The sequence below is a fragment of the Erinaceus europaeus genome, chromosome 2 (genome assembly GCF_950295315.1).
Source record: "Erinaceus europaeus chromosome 2, mEriEur2.1, whole genome shotgun sequence".
NCBI lineage: Eukaryota > Metazoa > Chordata > Mammalia > Eulipotyphla > Erinaceidae > Erinaceus > Erinaceus europaeus.
Window position 1 is genome coordinate 133,054,984 of NC_080163.1, and position 18,561 is coordinate 133,073,544.

Here is an 18,561-nt window from a genome sequence, read left to right on the forward strand (position 1 = left end):
TCAAACCCAAGGCCTCATGCATGGTAAGGCCTGAGCTCTATTTACTGAGTCCTCCAAAAGCTCAAATAAAACCTTTGATATTATATACCTATAGTATTTTACATTATAAAACACAGGTGCAGTTAGATAGCATAATGGTTATGCAAAGAGACTCTCATGCCTGAGGCTCCAAAGTCCCAGGTTCAGTCCCACGCACCACCATAAACCAGAGCAGTACTCTGGTACTACTACTACAACTACAACTAATAATAATAATTAAAAACACAGAAAACTTGTAAAGACAGAGATAAAGGTGAAATAGTGATTTAAAAATACTTTCCCAGGAGTTGGGCGTTAATGCAGCGGGTTAAGAACATGTGGCGCAAAGCACAAGGACTGGCGTAAGGACACCTGATTGAGCCCCTGGCTCCCCACCTGCAGGGGAGTCACTTCACTAGCTGTGAAGCAAGTTTACAGGAGTCTTTTTCTCCCCCTCTCTGTCTTCCCCCCCCTCTCCATTTCTGTCTGTCCTATCCAACAATGATACTGTACTATCCAACAATGTACTATCCATCAATAATAACAACAATAATAACTACAACAATAAAACAACAAGGGAAACAAAAGGGAATAAATAAATATTTTAAAAATAATAGTAACCCACACCTATGGACATCTAATCTTTGGCAAAGGTGCTCAGACTATTAAATGGGGAAAGCAGAGTCTCTTCAACAAATGGTGTTGGAAACAATGGGTTGAAACATGCAGAAGAATGAAACTGAACCACTGTATTTCACCAAACAAAAGTAAATTCCAAGTGGATCAAGGACTTGGATGTTAGACCAGAAACTATCAGATACTTAGAGGAAAATATTGGCAGAACTCTTTTCCACATACATTTTAAAGACATCTTCAATGAAACGAATCCAATTACAAAGAAGACTAAGACAAGCATAAACCTATGGGACTACATCAAATTAAAAAGCTTCTGCACAGCTAAAGAAACTACTACCCAAACCAAGAGACAGACCCCTCACAGAATGGGAGAAGATCTTTACATGCCATGCATCAGACAAAAGGCTAATAACCAGAATATCTGAAGAACTTGCAAATCTCAACAACAAGACAACAAATAACCCCATCCAAAAGTGGGGGGAGGACATGGACAGAATATTCATCACAGAAGAGATCCAAAAGGCCGAGAAACACATGAAAAAATGCTCCAAGTCTCTGACTGTCAAAGAAATGCAAATAAAGACAACAATGAGATACCACTTCACTCCTGTGAGAATGTCATACATCAGAAAAGGTAACAGCAGCAAATGCTGGAGAGGGTGTGGGGTCAGAGGAAGCCTCCTACACTGCTGGTGGGAATGTCAATTGGTCCAACCTCTGTGGAGAACAGTCTGGAGAACTCTCAGAAGGCTAGAAATGGACCTACCCTATGATCCTGCAATTCCTCTCCTGGGGATATATCCTAAGGAACCCAAACATCCATCCAAAAAGATCTGTGTACACATATGTTCTTGGCAGCACAATTTGTAATAGCCAAAACCTGGAAGTAATCCAGGTGTCCAACAACAGATAAGTGGCTGAGCAAGTTGTGGTGTATATACACAATGGAGTACTACTCAGCTGTAAAAAATGGTGACTTCACCGTTTTCAGCTGATCTTGGATGGACCTTGAAAAAATCATGTTGAGTGAAATAAGTCAGAAACAGAAGGATGAATATGGGATGATCTCACTCTCAGGCAGAAGTTGAAAAACAACATCAGAAAAAAAATCACACACACACACACACACACACACACACACACCCACCCCTGAACTGGAATTGGCATATTGCACCAAAGTAAAAGACTCTGGGGTGGGTGGGTGGGGAGAATACAGATCCAAGAAGGATGACAGAGGACCTAGTGGTTGTATTGTTATATGGGAAACTGGGCAATGTTATGCATGTACAAACTATAGTATTTACTGTTGAATGTAAAACATTAATTCCCCAATAAAGAAAAAAATGTTAAAAAAATAATAATAAAAATATTTTCCCATGGGACTGGGTGGTGGTACACCTGATTGAGAACATGTATTACAATGCATAAGAACCCAGGTTAGAGCCCCCAGTACCCACTTGCTGGGGGAAGCTTCATGAGTGGTGAAGCAGGACTGCAGGTGTATCTCTGCCTCTCTCCCTATCTTCCCCTTCTGTCTTGATTTCTCAATAATAAATAAAGATAATTAAAAAAATTAAAATAATAAAAATATTTTCCCATGCTGGCTTCAAACTTTCATTAGTGTCCCAAGACACAATATATACACTATGAAAAATTAATAGCATTAGCTTTTATAGTTATGACTACATATTCCAAATATTTTTGGATTATTTGGCTAATTTTTGCCTGATTATTTTTAGATTATTATTATCTTAACCTATTAATATATCTAAGAGAATCTGTAAGGAGCAGGTAGCTTTGTCATTTTATTTTGCTTGAGTTTGTATCCTTAGGCTGTCAGATACAAGAGAAATTTCATTATGTTGTACCCTGTGATAATGACATTTGAGATAATACTGGTTTCTTTCATTTTCAGCAAGTCTGTACTATTTTATTTACCTCATCAAAGCATACTACCATATATTTCACAAAATTGAATCTTGGGACTTTTAAAATTATTTATTTTATAGAAACAGAGATGCACACAGCCAGCTAGCAAGAGGGCCCCATTGCCTGCTATACACCCTTTATTAATTTTAAAAGCAAGGGCTGGAGAGAGAGAATAATATTTATGCAAAAGAAAATAATATTCATGCTTGAGGCTCTGTAGTCCCAGGTTCAACCCCCAGCACCACCATAAGCCAGAGCTGAGCAGTGCTCTGGTAAAAAAGTTAAAAGGGGAAAAAAATTAAGGTGGTCCAGGAGGTGGCACAGTGGATATAGCCATGGATTCTCAAGCAGGAGGTCCTGAGTTCACTGCCTGGCAGCACATGTACCAGTGTTGTCTGGTTCTCTCTCTCCTATCTTCATGAATAAACAAATAAAAAATATTTTAAAAAGAAAAAATAAGTTAAAAATAATTTTATTTTTTAATATTTTAATTTATTTATTATTCCCTTTTGTTGCCCTTGTTTTACTGTTGTAGTTATTGTTGTTGTTGTTGTTACTGATAAAAAAAAAAAAAAGAAAGAAACAGAGATGCAGAGAGAGAGTAGAAAAGATCTTAGTACTGAACCTTTCTTCAATGTAATGGGCTCCAGGCTTGAACTTGGCTTATGCACATGTCAAAGCGGCACATTACTCAAATGAGCTACTTCAGCAGCTTGGGACCCTAATTAACAACCTTTTTCAATGAACTTCTTAAAAATAATTAATTAATTAATTTTTTAATGAGAGAGAAAGAGAGGTAGAGACCAAGCACTGGTCAGCCGTGGCTTACAGTGATGCTGGGGATTGAACCTGACACTGTCTTTTAGTCTTTTGCCTAACTACTGTGCTATCTTCCCAGCTCTTCAATGGATGTTTAAGAAAAACAATTTTTTCCTTTTTGGTTCACACAAATAGAGCAAAGGAAGGTATCTGAACTAACTGTTTTTAGTGTAAGTTTCAGAACTTCACTAAAGTCCTGCTTCTTTTGCCTTAAAGACTTTGAGATAGATCCAAGTGAGGACTGAATGCTTTATGATTCTGCTAGAACCTCTCCAAAATTCTGATACAGTGTACTCAAAACATTTATTGGTTTTATTTACATTGCTGCTATTAACTTTTCCTTTATACATTTCCTTTTATTCTCATCCTCTCTCTCTCCCCCCCCCCCTCTCTCTCTCTCTCTCTCTCTCTCTCTCTCTCTCTCCCTCCCACAGCACTGCTTAGCTCTGGTTTATGGTGGTGCAGGGTGATTGAACCTAGGATTTGGAGCCTCAGGCATGAGAATCTCTTTGCTTAACCATTATACTATCTACTCCCGCCCTAAGATCCCATTGACTTTTTTTGTTTCTTTGCTTGTTTTTGGCCAGTCTTTACTTTTCCCCTGTTACTACTACCAACAGCAAAAGAGACACCAGAAACTCCATTTTAAAATTTCATTAAGGGGCCAGGTGATGGCACATCCAGTTAAGTGTACATAGTACTAAGTGCAAGGACCTGCACAAGGATCCAGGTTCGAGCCCCTGGCTCCCCACCTGCAGGGGTGATGCTTCACAAATGCAAAGAAAGTCTGCAGGTGTCTATCTCTCTTTCTGTCTCTCCCACTCTATCTCCCCCTCCTCTCAATTTTTGTCTATTCTATCCAATAAAGTGGAAAAAATGGCTTCCAGGAGCAGTGGATTCTTAGTGCTAGTACTGGGCCCCAGCAAAAAATAATAAATTAATGTAAAATTTCATCAATAAAAATAAGGTTCCTATTCCCAGATAACCACCTAACAAATAATTTTCATTCTTTGTTCTTCTTGGACTTAATAGAATGCTAGAATTGAGTCTCAAAATAAAGAACCAGTGATGGTAGTGCTTTAAGAAATAGCTGTTTGGTGGTCCAGGAGGTGGCACAGTGATAAAGCTTTGGACTCTCAAGCATGAGGTCCAGAGTTTGATCCCTGGCAGCACATGTGCCAGAGTGATGTCTGGTTCTTTCTCTCTCCTCCTATCTTTCTCATTAAAAAAAAAAGAAGAAAAAAAAGAAATAGCTGTTTGGAGGTCAGAGAAATTTTTATACCTGAGGCTCCTGGTTCCAGCCCCAACATCCCAACATCACATGTACCAGAGTGATACTGGTCAGTCTCTCTGTCTCTCTCTCTCTCTCCCTCTCCCTCTCCCTCTCCCTTTCTCTCTTTCCCGCTCCCCCTCTCCTTCTCTCTCCCCCTACCCCTCTCCCTCTCCCCCTACCCCTATCCCTATCCTTGTCTCTTTCAATGTGAAACTCTAATATGAAATAAATAAAAATAAATCTTACCAAAAAAGAAAAAGAGAGCTAATAACAAATTTCAGTTGGATAGTGTGTTTGCTTTGCAATGTGCACAACCTAAGTTTGAGCCTGGCCCCTACTGCACTGAAGGAAGCTTTAATTCTGTGCTGTTGTCCTCTGTTTCTCTGTGTATATATCCGGGAAAGAACAACAACAACAACAAAAAGCCCCAGAAATTGAGGGGAGGGCTCTATTTAATTGTGATGGTTTTCATTTTTTTTTTTAATTTATCAGTAGATGATGTCATAAATTCCATTTAATATTCTGTGATTACAGCACCTGCTTTGCACTAGATCCAAAGATAAATAAATAGAAAAACATACCACAGTAGTCTGGGAGGTGGTGCAGTGGATAAAGCATTGAACTCTCAAGCATGAGGTCCTGAGTTCGATCCCTGGCAGCACATGTACCAGAATGATGTCTGGTTCTTTCTCTCTCTCCTCCTATTTTTCTCATTAATAAGTAAATAAAATCTAAAAAAAAAAAAAAAAAAAAACCTCATTAAAAATACCCTGAAATAAATATATCCTATCTTTATGATATTTTCCTTTTTACCTTTATTGAGATGTTAAGAAACAAAAGGGTATTTTCATTCTTGTAGGGGAGATAAACCCTCCCAGAATATCCATAATTTACTTGTTTAATCAAAGTCCTTATTCTTTTTCTGAAAGAAAGCTTTTTTTCTCTGTCCTTTCTTTTTTTTAATTTTAAAAAATTATTTATTCCCTTCTTGTTGCCCTTTTTGTTGTATTGTTGTAGTTATTGTTGTTATTGATGTCATTATTGTGGGATAGGACAGAGAAATGGAGAGAGAAAGGGGAAGACAGAGAGTGGGAGAGAAAGATAGACACCTGCAGACCTGCTTCACTGCCTGTGAAGCGACTTCCCTGCAGGTGGAGAGCTAGGGGCTCGAACCGGGATGCTTACGTCAGTCCTTGTGCTTTGCACCATGTGCGCTTAACCCGCTGTGCTACTTGTCAGACTCCCTGTCCCTTACTTCCTTTTATTTCTTATTTTTTATTTATAAAAAGGAAACATTTATTAAACCATAGGATAAGAGGGGTACAACTCTATACAATTCCCACCACCAGAACTCCATATCCCATTCCCTCCCCTGATAGCTTTCCTATTCTTTAACCCTCCGGGAATATGGACCCAAGGTCATTATCGGGTGCAGAAGGTGGAAGGTCTGGCTTCTGTAATTGCTTCCCCGCTGAACATGGGCATTGACAGGTCAATCTATACTCCCAGCCTGCCTCTCTCTTTCCCTAGTGTGGGGCAGGGCTCTGGGGAAGCGGAGCTCCATGTCCCTTCCTTTCTATCCCACCTCAGCTTGACAGTGTTTTGATCATACAGTCTCTCACAATGACCTAGTTTAAAATATCAGACACCCAGCTCAAAGATACCTTGGATCTATACCATGGTCCTGTGACTCAATTCTTTTTTTTAAATATTTTATTTTATTTTTGAGATAGATGGAGAGAGAGAGAGAAATACCAGAGCACTGCTCAGCTCTGGCTTATGGTGGTGTGGGGGGATTGAACCTAGGACTTTGGAGCCTCAGGCATGAGAATCTGTTTGCATAACTATTTTGCTATCTCCCCCACCTGTGACTCAGTTCTGTTCTGCAACAGAGCTGACTCCTACCCCACAGATGCATTTCTTTTCTTTTTTTAAATTTCTTTATTGGGGAATTAATGTTTTACATTCCACAGTAAATACAATAGTTTGTACATGCATAACATTTCCTAGTTTTCCATAGAACAATACAACCCCCACTAGGTCCTCTGTCGTCCTTCTTGGACCTGTATTCTCCCCACCCACCCATGCCAGAGTCTTTTACTTTGGTGCGATATGCCAACACAGATGCTTTTCATTGCTGTCCCACCTCCATGTTCTGTCTGAAGTATGACTGCATTTTTAAAAAAGATTTTTATTTATTCATGAGAAATGATAGGAGAGAGAGAGAGAGAAAGAACCAGACATCACTCTGGTACATGTGCTGCCAGGGTTTGAACTCAGGTTTGCACATTTCTCTCCAGGTCCATTGAGGATGTTGTGCTGATTCTAAATATCTTAAGTAGAACCTGGTGGTGGCATATTTGCTTGAGCATACAGGTTACAGTGTACAAGGTCCTGGGTTCAAGCTCCCAGCTCCCACCTGTACAGGAGAAGCTTCACTAGTGGTGAAGCAGCGCTTCCACTCTAGCTCCTCTTTCCCTCTCAATTTCTTTCTGTTTTATCAAATTAGTAAAAAAAAAAAATCCTTTAACTTATTTTATTTTTTAAAATGTGTATTTATTTGCTTATTTTATTTTTTATTCTTACTATCTTTAATCATTAGACAGAGACAGCCAGAACTCAAGAGGGAAGGGGGTGATAGAGAGGGAGAGACACGGAGAGACACTTGCAACATGGCTTCACCTATTGGAAAGCTTTCCCTCTGCAGATGAGGACCAGGGGCTCAAACTGGCTCATTGTAGCATTTGCGCTCAACCAGGTGGACCACCACGCAGCCCCTTATTCACTTATTTTGATGAGAGAGATACAGAGAGATCAGTTCTGACTTGGCTGGGGATTGAACCTGGGACCTCAGAGCCTCAGGCATGAAAGTCTTTTGCATAACCATTATGCTGTCTCTCCAGTCCTTAAGTGGTTTTCCTGACAATTCCCCTCCATATTCTCCATTTAGTTGAGCAACTTGCATCTTAAAGAAGAGAAAACCAAACCAGATGCCAATGGTGAGTAACTGGAAACTAGTTTGAAAACAAATATGATTTCCTTTAGTTTTTGTGTTCTAAGAGAAAAATCACACAACACACACACACACATCAGATGGGACTGGTAAAAAGTCAAACTTTTTTTTTTTTCCTTTTTATTGCCACCATGGTTATTGTTGGAGTTTGGTGCCTATGAGACAAATCCACCACTCTTAGTGGAAATTTCTCCTTTGTATTTTTATTTCTTTATTTTTATTATATAGGACGGAGAGAAATTGAGAGTAGATAGGGAGAGGGAAAGAGAGACAGTTGCCCACAAACCTCACCAGTCATGAATCTTCTGGGGGCTCAAACCCAGGTCTTTGCACTTGGTAAGTGTACCCTCAGCTAGGTGCACTACCACCCAGCCTTACGATTGTTTTGTTTTCTGTTGTGCTGAATATAAACATAAAGATGCCCAACTGACTAAAAATTATTTATTACTAGTCATGTGAATATACTGTGGAAGATTATGTTGTGTTTTAAAAATAACCTTCAGACCTGAGGAATGTTTAGGCATTCTTACAAGACCGAGGCCCCAGAGATCATAGGTTCAATCACTGACACCAGAGCTGAGCAGTATTCTGTTGTCTCTCTTACTGTGCTATCTCTCATTAAATAAATTATTTAAATAAATAAGCATCATCCTTAATCAGGGACCAGAAGATAGCTGACCTTGTAGGGTTTGTGCCTTGCCATGTGGCTAATCCAGATTCGAGCCTTATTACCGCAGAGAGGAAGGACCATAGTACCATGGGGGAAGAAGCTCCAGTGCTGGGGGGGTCTCTCTCCTCTCTCCCTCTCTGTGAAATAAGAAGAATGAAAATGTCAGCCTTGGAGCAGTGAAATTGCACTTGATTGGGGTCCCAACACCTCAAAAAAAATAATAGTAGCAATAATCCTCAGTGGGAGATGGAATAAAATATGAGCTACTTGAGAGCTACTTCAGTACTCTGAAGTCATATCTGTCAAAAATCAAAAGTTTTCCATTAAATTTTTGTTAATGTTCTAATATGATAGAAAAAAATAGGACATTTACCTCACTTTGAATTCACTTATAATCTTTTTCTGTATATTTCTCATAATTATCACATTATTTGAATGCATATTTCTATTTAACTATATAGATATCATTAATGTCATTGTGTTCACGTATCAATAAAATATGATTTGTATAGATATTCCTCTTTTGAGCATCAAGGTAGTTTCTGATCACTAACTGGTATAATCAGCTATAACATTTGAGAAATATTGAGGGAGGCACAAAAGACAATGGCATAGTCCATTACCATACAAAGACCCAGGTTTCCACTCCCCACTTATAAAGGGGATGCTGAATGGTGAAGCAGGTCTGCAAGTGTGTATATTTCTCTCTTCCTCTCTCTCTCTTGTATCTGTCCTATCAAATAAAATGGGGGGGGGGAAATGGTCACCAAGAACAGTGGTTTCCTCATGTAGGCACTCAGCCCCAGCGATAACCCTGGTGACAGAGAGAGGGCGAGAGCGATAGAGAGAGAGAGAGAAGATTAAGGAAAATTAGCATTGGTTTTGGAGGTAGATTGAAAGAACTTGGAATAAGATTTGGAATATAAACAACAGTATTTCATGCCTTTGGGGTTTTTTTTGGGTATATTTACCTTCTAACTTTTAATTTGTAGCTTTTTAAAAAATATTTTTTATTTATTCTAATGAGATACAGAGGGGGGAGAGAGAGACCAGAGCACTGCCCAGCTCTGGCTTATTGTGGTGGAGGATTGAACCTGGAACCTTGGAGCCTCAGGCATGAAAGTCTCTTTGTATAACCATTGTGCTGTCTCCCCAGCTTTCCTTTTTTTTTTTTTTTCCTTTTTTCAGGGGATTGATGGTTTATAGTTGACAAAAAATACAGTATTTTGTATATGTGTAACATTTCTATTTTATTTTATTTTTTAATAATTTTATTAGTGATTTAATATTGATTTACAAAATTATAAGATAACAAGAATATAATTCCACACCTTTCCCACCACCAGAGTTGTGTTTCCATTCCCTCCATTGGAAAAGGCAGTAGTTCTCTCAAGATCACAGATAGAGGTTGACTATTATTTCTATAACTATCTATCTATATATATTCTTTTTTTAAATTAGTGATTCAATATTAATTTACAAAATTACATGTCAACAGGGATATAATTCCACAGCATTCCCATCACCAAAGTTCTGAATCCCTGATTCCTCCATTGCAGTCCGGTTCTCCCAAGGTTGCAGACGTAGGTTAACCATCATCTCTACAACTATCTGTCTATGTTTGTACACAATTGCCCCCTTTTTCTTCCAGGACTAGTTCTCTCTTCCCCTCCAAGCCATGCATAACCTATTACTTAACATTCTCAGTTTTCCACATAGCAGTCTATACTTCTCCCCCCTCCCCAGGTCCTCCTCTGCCAGGACTTATGTTCCAGGACTTGAACACTTACCCACACACACACCCAGAGTCATTTAATTTGGTGGAATACACCAACACAATCAAATGGTTTTGTTTGTTTGTTTTATCTATGTCTTGATAGCCTCATTTATCTTTTTGTTCCTTAAGCCTTTACATTTCTAGTGTTTCATAGAATTTGAACTATTTTGGCTCTTGGGTATGGGATGTGATTTTATTTTATTTTTTGGGGGGGATGTGATTTTAAATGATGACGACTTTGTGTCTGATAAAGGTGCTGTTGTCAAGGCCAATACTATTGCAGAGAAGACAGATGAAGAAGATAAAGGTAACACATAGATATATACATGAGGGTTCTATATTCTAAGAAGGATAAATTGTAAGACATTTTATTTATTTTATTTTATTTTATTTTAAGAGAACTACAGAGAGAAAGACCAGAACACTGCTCAGATCTGGCTTCTGGTGGTGTGGAGGATTGAACCTGGGATTTGGGAGCCTCAGGCCATGAGATTCTGTTTGCATAACCATTATGCTATCTACCCCCATCCTGAGGCTTCATTTTTAACATGCACTTGTCCTGATTTTAAGGGGAAGGACTTGTTAACAAAAGTTTAACATTATCACTGGTGAATAATTAGTGGCTTACATTTCAAAGAAATTTTATTTTGAACTAATGAACTTTAGCAGCAGGAGGAAATAAATATTTCCTGAATGTTTTATACTTTAAATATAAAATACTTAAAATTCCGGAAGTCTGGCGGTAGCGCAGCGGGTTAAGCGTACGTGGCTCAAAGCGCAAGGACTAGCGGAAGAATCTGGGTTCGAGTGTCCGGCTCCCCACCTACAGGGGAGTCGCTTCACAGGTGGTGAAGCAGGTCTGCAGGTATCTGTCTTTCTCTCCCCCTGTCTTCCCCTCCTCTCTCCATTTCCCTCTGTTCTAGCCAACAACGATGACATCAATAACAACAATAATAGCTACAATGATGCATCAGTAACAACATTAATAATAACTACAACAATAAAAAACAAGGGCAACAAAAGGGAATAAATAAATAAATATTTAAAAAAAGAAGAAGAGGCAGTCTCGGCAGTAGCGCAGCGGCTAAGCGCACGTGGTGCAAAGTGCAAGGACCGGCATTAGGATCCCGGTTCGAGCCCCGGCTCCCCACCTGCAGGGGAGTCACTTCACAGGCGGTGAAGCAGGTCTACAGGTCTCTTTCTCTCCCCCTCGCTGCCTTCCCCTCTTCTCTCCATTTCTCTCTGTCCTCCCCAACAGCGAACGACATCAACAACAATAATAACCACAACAAGGCTACAACAAGGGCAACAAAAGAGAAAATAAATAAATATAATTTTAAAATATTTTAAAAAAGAATAAGATGCTGCTGGTAATTTTAATATTTATTCCCTTTTGTTGCCCCTGTTGTTTTATTGTTATAGTTATTATTGATGTCTTCGTTGTTGAATAGGACAGAGGGAAATGGAGAGAGGAGGGGAAAACAGAAAGGGGGAGAGAAAGACAGACACCTGCAGACCTGCTTCACCGCCTGTGAAGCGACTCCCCTGTAAGTGGGGAGCCGGCATTCGAACCGGGATCCTTACACTGGTCCTTTGCAGCCACGTGCGCTTAACCTGCTTCGCTACCGCCCAACTCCTTAATTTTATTTATTTATTTGCTAGGACACAGAGAGGTTTCAAGAAAAGAAGTAAAGAAAGAGAGACACCTGTAGTATTGCTTCACCACTTGTAAAGCTTCCTTCCTGCCGGTGGGGAATGGGGGCTAGAACCCAGGTCCTTGTATATGGTGACTTGTGCACTTAACCAAGTGTGCCACCACCTGACCCCTCAATTTTCTTTCATAAAACAATTTTAGTTATAGCTTAAATCAAAACTGTAATGTGCCTTCAGTTAGATATCTTAGTACAAGTGAATGTTAATGCTGAAAATATTAATGGTACTTGAATTCAGAAGAATTCATGAGTTTTATGAACTTTAAAATAAAAGCTTTGCTTAGTTAGGGGGCCAGGTGGTAGTACAGCTGGTAGAGCACACATATTACAGTGTGTAAGGGCCTGGGTTCAAGTCCCTAGTTGCCATCTTCAGAGGGGAGGCTAAACAAGCAATGCAGCAGTGCTGCAAGTGTCTCTTTCTCCTTTCCAACCTTCCCCTCTCAACACCTCTCTGTCTCTATACAAAATAAGTAATAAAAAAGAGAAAAACACAACACCTTTGCTCTTATAGAGGATAAAGCTGCACAGTCCTTACTCAACAAGCTGATTAGAAGTAACCTTGTGGACAACACAAACCAAGTGGAAGTCCTACAGCGGGATCCAAACTCCCCTCTCTACTCAGTGAAGTCCTTTGAGGAGCTTCGGCTGTGAGTATGGATTTACTTTTTTTTTTTTTTTATTTGTGACTAATAGTTACAAGGTTGTAATATTGTTATATTACATTGTATAGTTCCACATCACACTCCCACCACCAAAGTTCTGTATACCCACCCTCTAGTTCTCACAAAAATTTTTTTAAATTTTTTAATATTTATTTTATTTATTTATTCCCTTTTGTTGCCCTTGTTGTTTTATTGTTGTAGTTATTATTGTTGTTGTCATTGTTGGATAGGACAGAGAGAAATGGAGAGAGGAGGGGAAGACAGGAGGAGAGAAAGATAGACACCTGCATACCTGCTTCACCGCCTGTGAAGCGACTCCCCTGCAGGTGGGGAGCCGGGGTTCGAACCGGGATCTTTATGCCAGTCCTTGTGCTTTGCGCCACCTGCGCTTAACCCGCTGCGCTACAGCCCGACTCCCTTTTTTTTTTTTTTTTGACCCTGCTCAGCCCTGGCTTATGGCAGTGTGGGGGACTGAACCTGGGATTTGAGAGCAGGCATAAAAGTCTCTTTGCATAACCATTTTGCTATACCCCCACCCAGTTCTCACAAGTCTTAGAAACAGTTTGCTTGCTTCTGTTTTATTTTTTTTCACAAGTTTATGTATATCAGATCTTTAGATTTCACATATGAGTGAAACCATCTGTAGTTATCTTTCATCTCTTTACTTATTTCACTAAGCATAATCACTTCCAGTTCCATCCATTTTGTCCCAAAAGATGCAATCATCTTTTTTTTAATGTTTACTTATTACCTTTTGATGCCCTTGTTGTTTTATTTTGTAGTTATTGATGTCATTGTTGTTGGATAGGACACAGAGAAATGGAGAGAGAGGAGGGGAAGACAGAGGGGGAGAGAAAGACAGACACATGCAGACATGCTTCACTGCTTGTGAAGCAGCTTCCCTGCAGGTGGGGAGCCAGGGGCTTGAACCGGGATCCTTAGGCCAGTCCTTGCGCTTTGCACCACATGTGCTTAACCCGCTGCGCTACTGCTGGACTCCCACAATATCATCTTTTTTATTGTAGAGTAGTATTCTTTTTTTTTTTTTTTCCTCCTCCAGGGTTATTGCTGGGCTCAGTGCCTGCATCATGAATCCACCGCTCCTGGAGGCCATTTTTTTCCCCCTTTTGTTGCCCTTGTTGTAGCTTCGTTGTGGTTATTATTATTGCCCTTGTTGACGCAATTCGTTGTTGGATAGGACAGAGAGAAATGGAGAGAGGAGGGGAAGACAGAGAAGGGGAGAGAAAGATAGACACCTGCAGACCTGCTTCACTTCCTGTGAAGCGACTCCCCTGCAGGTGGGGAGCCGGGGGTTCGAACCGGAATCCTTACGCTGGTCCCTGCGTTTTGCGCTACATGCACTTGCTTAACCCACTGTGCCACCGCCCGACCCCCTGTAGAGTAGTATTCTATGGAATACATGTCCCAAAATTTAAGCCAGTCAATTGCCAGTGGGCCTTTAGGCTGTTTCCATTCTTTGACTATTGTGAATAATGCAGCTATGAACATAGGAGTACATATGTCCCTTTAGTGTTTGCATGTCTTTTGGATAAATGCCTTATAGTGATATTGTTAGATCATAAGGTAAATTACATTTTCCTTTGTTTAAGAACTTTCCATACAGTCTTCCAAAGGCAGTGTACCAGTTTGTATTCCCACCGACAATGTAGCAGAGTGTCTATTTCTCCACAGTCTCACCAATACCTGTCATTTCCTGGTTTGTTTATGTAAGCCATTCTCTCAGGTGTGAGATGGAATCTCAGTGTAGTTTTAATTTGCATTTCTCTAATGATAAGTGAAGAGCAGCATTTTTTTTAATTGTGTTTATTTATTTCCCCTTTTGTTGCCCTTTTTTAAAAATTGTTGTTGTAGTTATAATGTCGTCGTTGTTAGATAAGACAGAGAGAAATGGAGAGGAGGGGAAGACAGAGGTGGAGAAAAAGACAGACACCTGCAGACCTGCTTCACCACCTGTGAAGTGACTCCCCTGCAGGTGGGGAACCGGGGCTCGAACCAGGATCCTTACACTGATCCTTGGGCTTCGAACCATATGCGTTTAACTTGCTGCACTACCGCCCGACTCCCAAGAGTAGCATTTCTTCATGAGTTTGTGGGCCATGCGTATCTCTTCTTTAGAAAACTGTTTAGGGGGCCAGTTGGTGGTGCACTTGCTTTAGCACACATGTAACAGTGCACAAGGACCCAGGGTTGAGCCTCCAGTCCCCACCTGTAGGGGGAATGCTTTGCAAAAGGTGAAGCAGTGTTGCAGGTGTCTCTCTGTCTCTCCTTCTCTATCACCCTCTCCTCTCAATTTCTGGCTGTCTCTATCCAGTAAATAAACTTTAAAAAATGAAAAAAGGGGGGTCGGGCGGTGGCACAGTGGGTTAAGCGCATGTGGCGCAAAATGCAGGGACCGGTGTAAGGATCCCGGTTCGAGCCCCCAGCTCCCCACCTGCAGGGGAGTCGCTTCACAGGTAGTGAAGCAGGTCTGCAGGTGTCTATCTTTCTCTCCCCTTCTCTGTCTTCCCCTCCTCTCTCCATTTCTCTCTGTCCTATCCAACAACGAATTGCGTCAACAAGGGCAATAATAATAACCACAACGAAGCTACAACAAGGGCAACAAAAGGGGGGAAAAATGGCCTCCAGGAGCGGTGGATTCATGGTGCAGGCACCGAGCCCAGCAATAACCCTGGAGGAGGAAAGAAAAAAAAAAGAAAAAAGAAAGGAAGAAACTGTTCTTTGATCCACGTTTTTATTGGGGTATTTTTGCTTCTTTTGTAGCTCTGTACCAATTCTGTATAGATGTTTGATATCAGTTGCTTGTCTGATGTGTGATGTGTAAATATCTTCTATTTACTGGGTTGCCTAGCTATCCTTGTGGAGTTTGCTTTTAATGTATAGAAACTTTTTTTTTAACCAGAGCATTGCTCAGTTCTGGTTTATGGTGGTATGGGATATTGAGCTTGTGATTTTGGAGCCTCAGGCATGAGAGTCTCTTTGCATAACCCTTATGCTATCAACCCTCACTAGAAGCTTTTTAGTTTCATGTGATCCCATTTCTTTTTATTTAATTATTATTTATTTATTGGATAGAGACAGCCAGAAATCAAGAGGGGGGGTGACAGAGAGGGAGAGAAACAGAGAGACACCTGCAGCCCTGCTTCACCACTGGTAAAGCTTTCCCCCTGCAGGTGGGGACTGGGGGCTCCAACCTGGGTCCTTGAGCATTGTAATACATGAGCTCAACCAGGTGCACTACCACCCAGCCCTGTGATCCCATTTCTTTACTCTTGTTTTCATTTCCCATGCCCCAGGGGGTTGAGTATCCAAATACATCTTTGATGTGAAGGTCCTATCAAGTTTCACAAACATTTTCTTCTATAAATTTTTAGAGTTGGAGGTCGGGCGGTAGCACAGAGGGTTAAGCACATGTGGTGCAAAGTGCAAGGACCGGCGTAAGGATCCCTGTTCGAGCCCCGGCTCCCCACCTGTAGGGGAGTCGCTTCACAGGCGGTGAAGCATATCTACAGGTGTCTCTCTCCCCCTCTCTGTCTTTTTCTCTGTCCTATCCAACAACGAACGACATTAACAACAATAATAACCACAACAAGGCTATAACAACAAGGGCAACAAAAGGGGGGGAAATGGCCTCCAGGAGCAGTGGATTCATGGTGCAGGCACTGAGCCCCAGCAATAACCCTCGAGGCAAAAAAAAAAAATTAGAGTTTCTGGTCTGACATCTAGATCTTTAATCATTTTATTTGACCTAGATGTATGGTGTTTGGTGGTGGTCTTGTTTCATTTTTCTACATTGGCTATCCAACTTTCTCAGCACCATTTGTTGTAGAGACCTTATTTATTTATTTTCCCTTTTGTTGCCTTTGTTGTAATTATTATTGTTTTTGTTATTTTTTTATTTCTTTATTGGGGAATTAATGTTTTACATTTAACAGTAAATACAATAGTTTGTACATGCATAACATTCCCCAGTTTCCCATTTAACAATACAACCCCCACTATGTCATTTATCATCCTTCAGTGTTTTTGTTATTGATGTCGTTGTTAGAACAGAGAGAAATGGAGAGAGGAGGGGAAGACAAAGAGATGGAGAGAAAGATAGATACGTTCAGACCTGCTTCACTTCTTGTGAAGCGACCCCCCTGCTAGTGGCGAGCCAGGGGCTGTAACCGGGATCCTTATTAACCTGCTGCGCTACCACCGCCCAGCCGCCATTAGTCCTGTTTTATGAATCTTTTTTTCCCACTCATGGTAGAACTTCTTAGCTAATACTGCTTAGTAAAATAACTTAGCTGCTTTGGGTTGTGGAGACAGCATAATGCTTTCATGCCTAAAACAGACTTTCATGCTTGAGGCTCTAAAATACCAAATCCTATTTCTGGTACCATTTTAAGCAAGAGCTTAGCAGTTATCTGCTGTTTCTTTTTCTTTTTTCTCTATAGCTCTCTCTCTCTCAATAAAATATTTTAAAGAAGAATTCAGTTGCTCTGAGATAATAAATAAAATTTAATAAGTGAAATGCCCTTGCATATTGTGCTCAGTTCAACACAATTTACTCACTATAATAAGCCAGAACTGAGCAATACTCTGGTAAAGAAAAAAAAAAAAAGCTGTTAAAAAGTATGTAAAGTATATGTAACAGCAGTAAATAAGAGAGAAAATTATTACCCAGATATCTAGTTAGTACAACCAAAGAAACTGTAACTTTCATCAACTTTTCTAGGAAACCACAACTTCTCCAGGGAGTCTATACCATGGGCTTCAACCGTCCCTCCAAGATACAAGAAAATGCATTGCCTTTGATGCTTGCAGAACCGTATGTGTCTTGACATCATTTTATACTACTTTTCTCTTGTCATTTTAAAAAGCTATTCTAATAATTCATACTGAATTCTATAAAAATTAGAAAACTGGAAAATAAGAAAAAGGAATAATATGTAACCTCATACACTATTGAAATTTAATACCTGGATTTACTTTTTACATAAACTTATAGCTACTTTTTTCTTTTGTTGCCCTTGTTGTTTTATTGTTGTAGTTATTATTGATGTCGTTGTTGTCGGATAAGACAGAGAGAAATGGAGAGAGATGGGAAAGACAGAGAGGGGGAGAGAAGGATGGACACCCGCAGACTAGCTTCACTGCTTGTGACGCAGCTTCCTTCCAGATGGGGAGCTGGGGGTTTGAACCAGGATCCTTGTGCTTTACGCCACCTGCGCTTAACCCGCTATGCTACCACCTGACTCCCTATGGATATTTTTTTAAAGAAAAATTATGGGAGTCGGGCGGTAGTGCAGTGGGTTAAGCACATGTGGTGCAAAGCACAAGTACCAGCATAAGGATCCTGGTTCGAGCCCCCGGCTCCCCACCTGCAGGGGAGTCGCTTCACAGGCGGTGAAGCAGGTCTGGCGGTGTCTTTCTCTCCCCCTCTCTGTCTTCTCCTCCTCTCTCCATTTCTCTCTGTCCTTTCTAACAACAACAACGTCAGTAACAACAACAATAATAACTACAACAACAATAAAAAAACAAGGACAACAAACAAGAAAGCAAATAAATATAAAAATTTTTAAAAAGGTTTATTAAAATAAAGAAAAATTATAGGTGGTCTGGGAAGATAGCACAGTGGATAAAGCATTGGACTCTCAAGCATGAAGTCCCAAGTTCATTACTGATAGCACATTTATCAGAGTAACATCTGGTTCTTTCTCTCCTCTTTTTTGTTCTTATTAATAAATAAATAAAATATTTAAAAAAGGAAAAATTTAGAGGCTAGCAAGATAGCTCACTTGGATAATACACTTGCTTTGTCCAAATTTGAATCCAGTCCCCACCACACTACAGGAAGCTTCGGTGCTATGGCATCTTTCTGTATCTGTCTTTATATCTGAGAAAGTCTATCTGGAGCAGTGAAGTCCCAGTAACAATAACAAAATAAATAAAAACTAAAATATTGAAAAAGGCTGGAAGATAGCTCACCCCATAAAGCATATACTTAGCCACAAAGACCCAGATTCACAGCCTGAGAGGTAAGAGA

General features: G+C 40.2%; 1 protein-coding gene across 5 annotated transcripts in view; it reads left to right on the forward strand.

Moving 5' to 3' along the window:
- LOC103116715 (ATP-dependent RNA helicase DDX19B) overlaps positions 1-18,561 on the forward strand; it is a 43,418-nt gene that overhangs the window by 13,948 nt on the left and 10,909 nt on the right. For 2 of the 5 annotated variants that reach the window (XM_060185192.1, XM_007526669.3), the window contains exons 2-5: positions 7,626-7,674; positions 10,389-10,442; positions 12,359-12,494; positions 17,251-17,343. In XM_060185192.1, coding sequence (XP_060041175.1) covers positions 7,626-7,674; positions 10,389-10,442; positions 12,359-12,494; positions 17,251-17,343 — 332 coding nt within the window. Of the gene's footprint in view, positions 1-7,619; positions 7,675-10,388; positions 10,443-12,358; positions 12,495-17,250; positions 17,344-18,561 lie in introns of those variants that run through there. The other 3 variants (XM_016189808.2, XM_060185194.1, XM_060185195.1) reach the window with 2 other exon arrangements.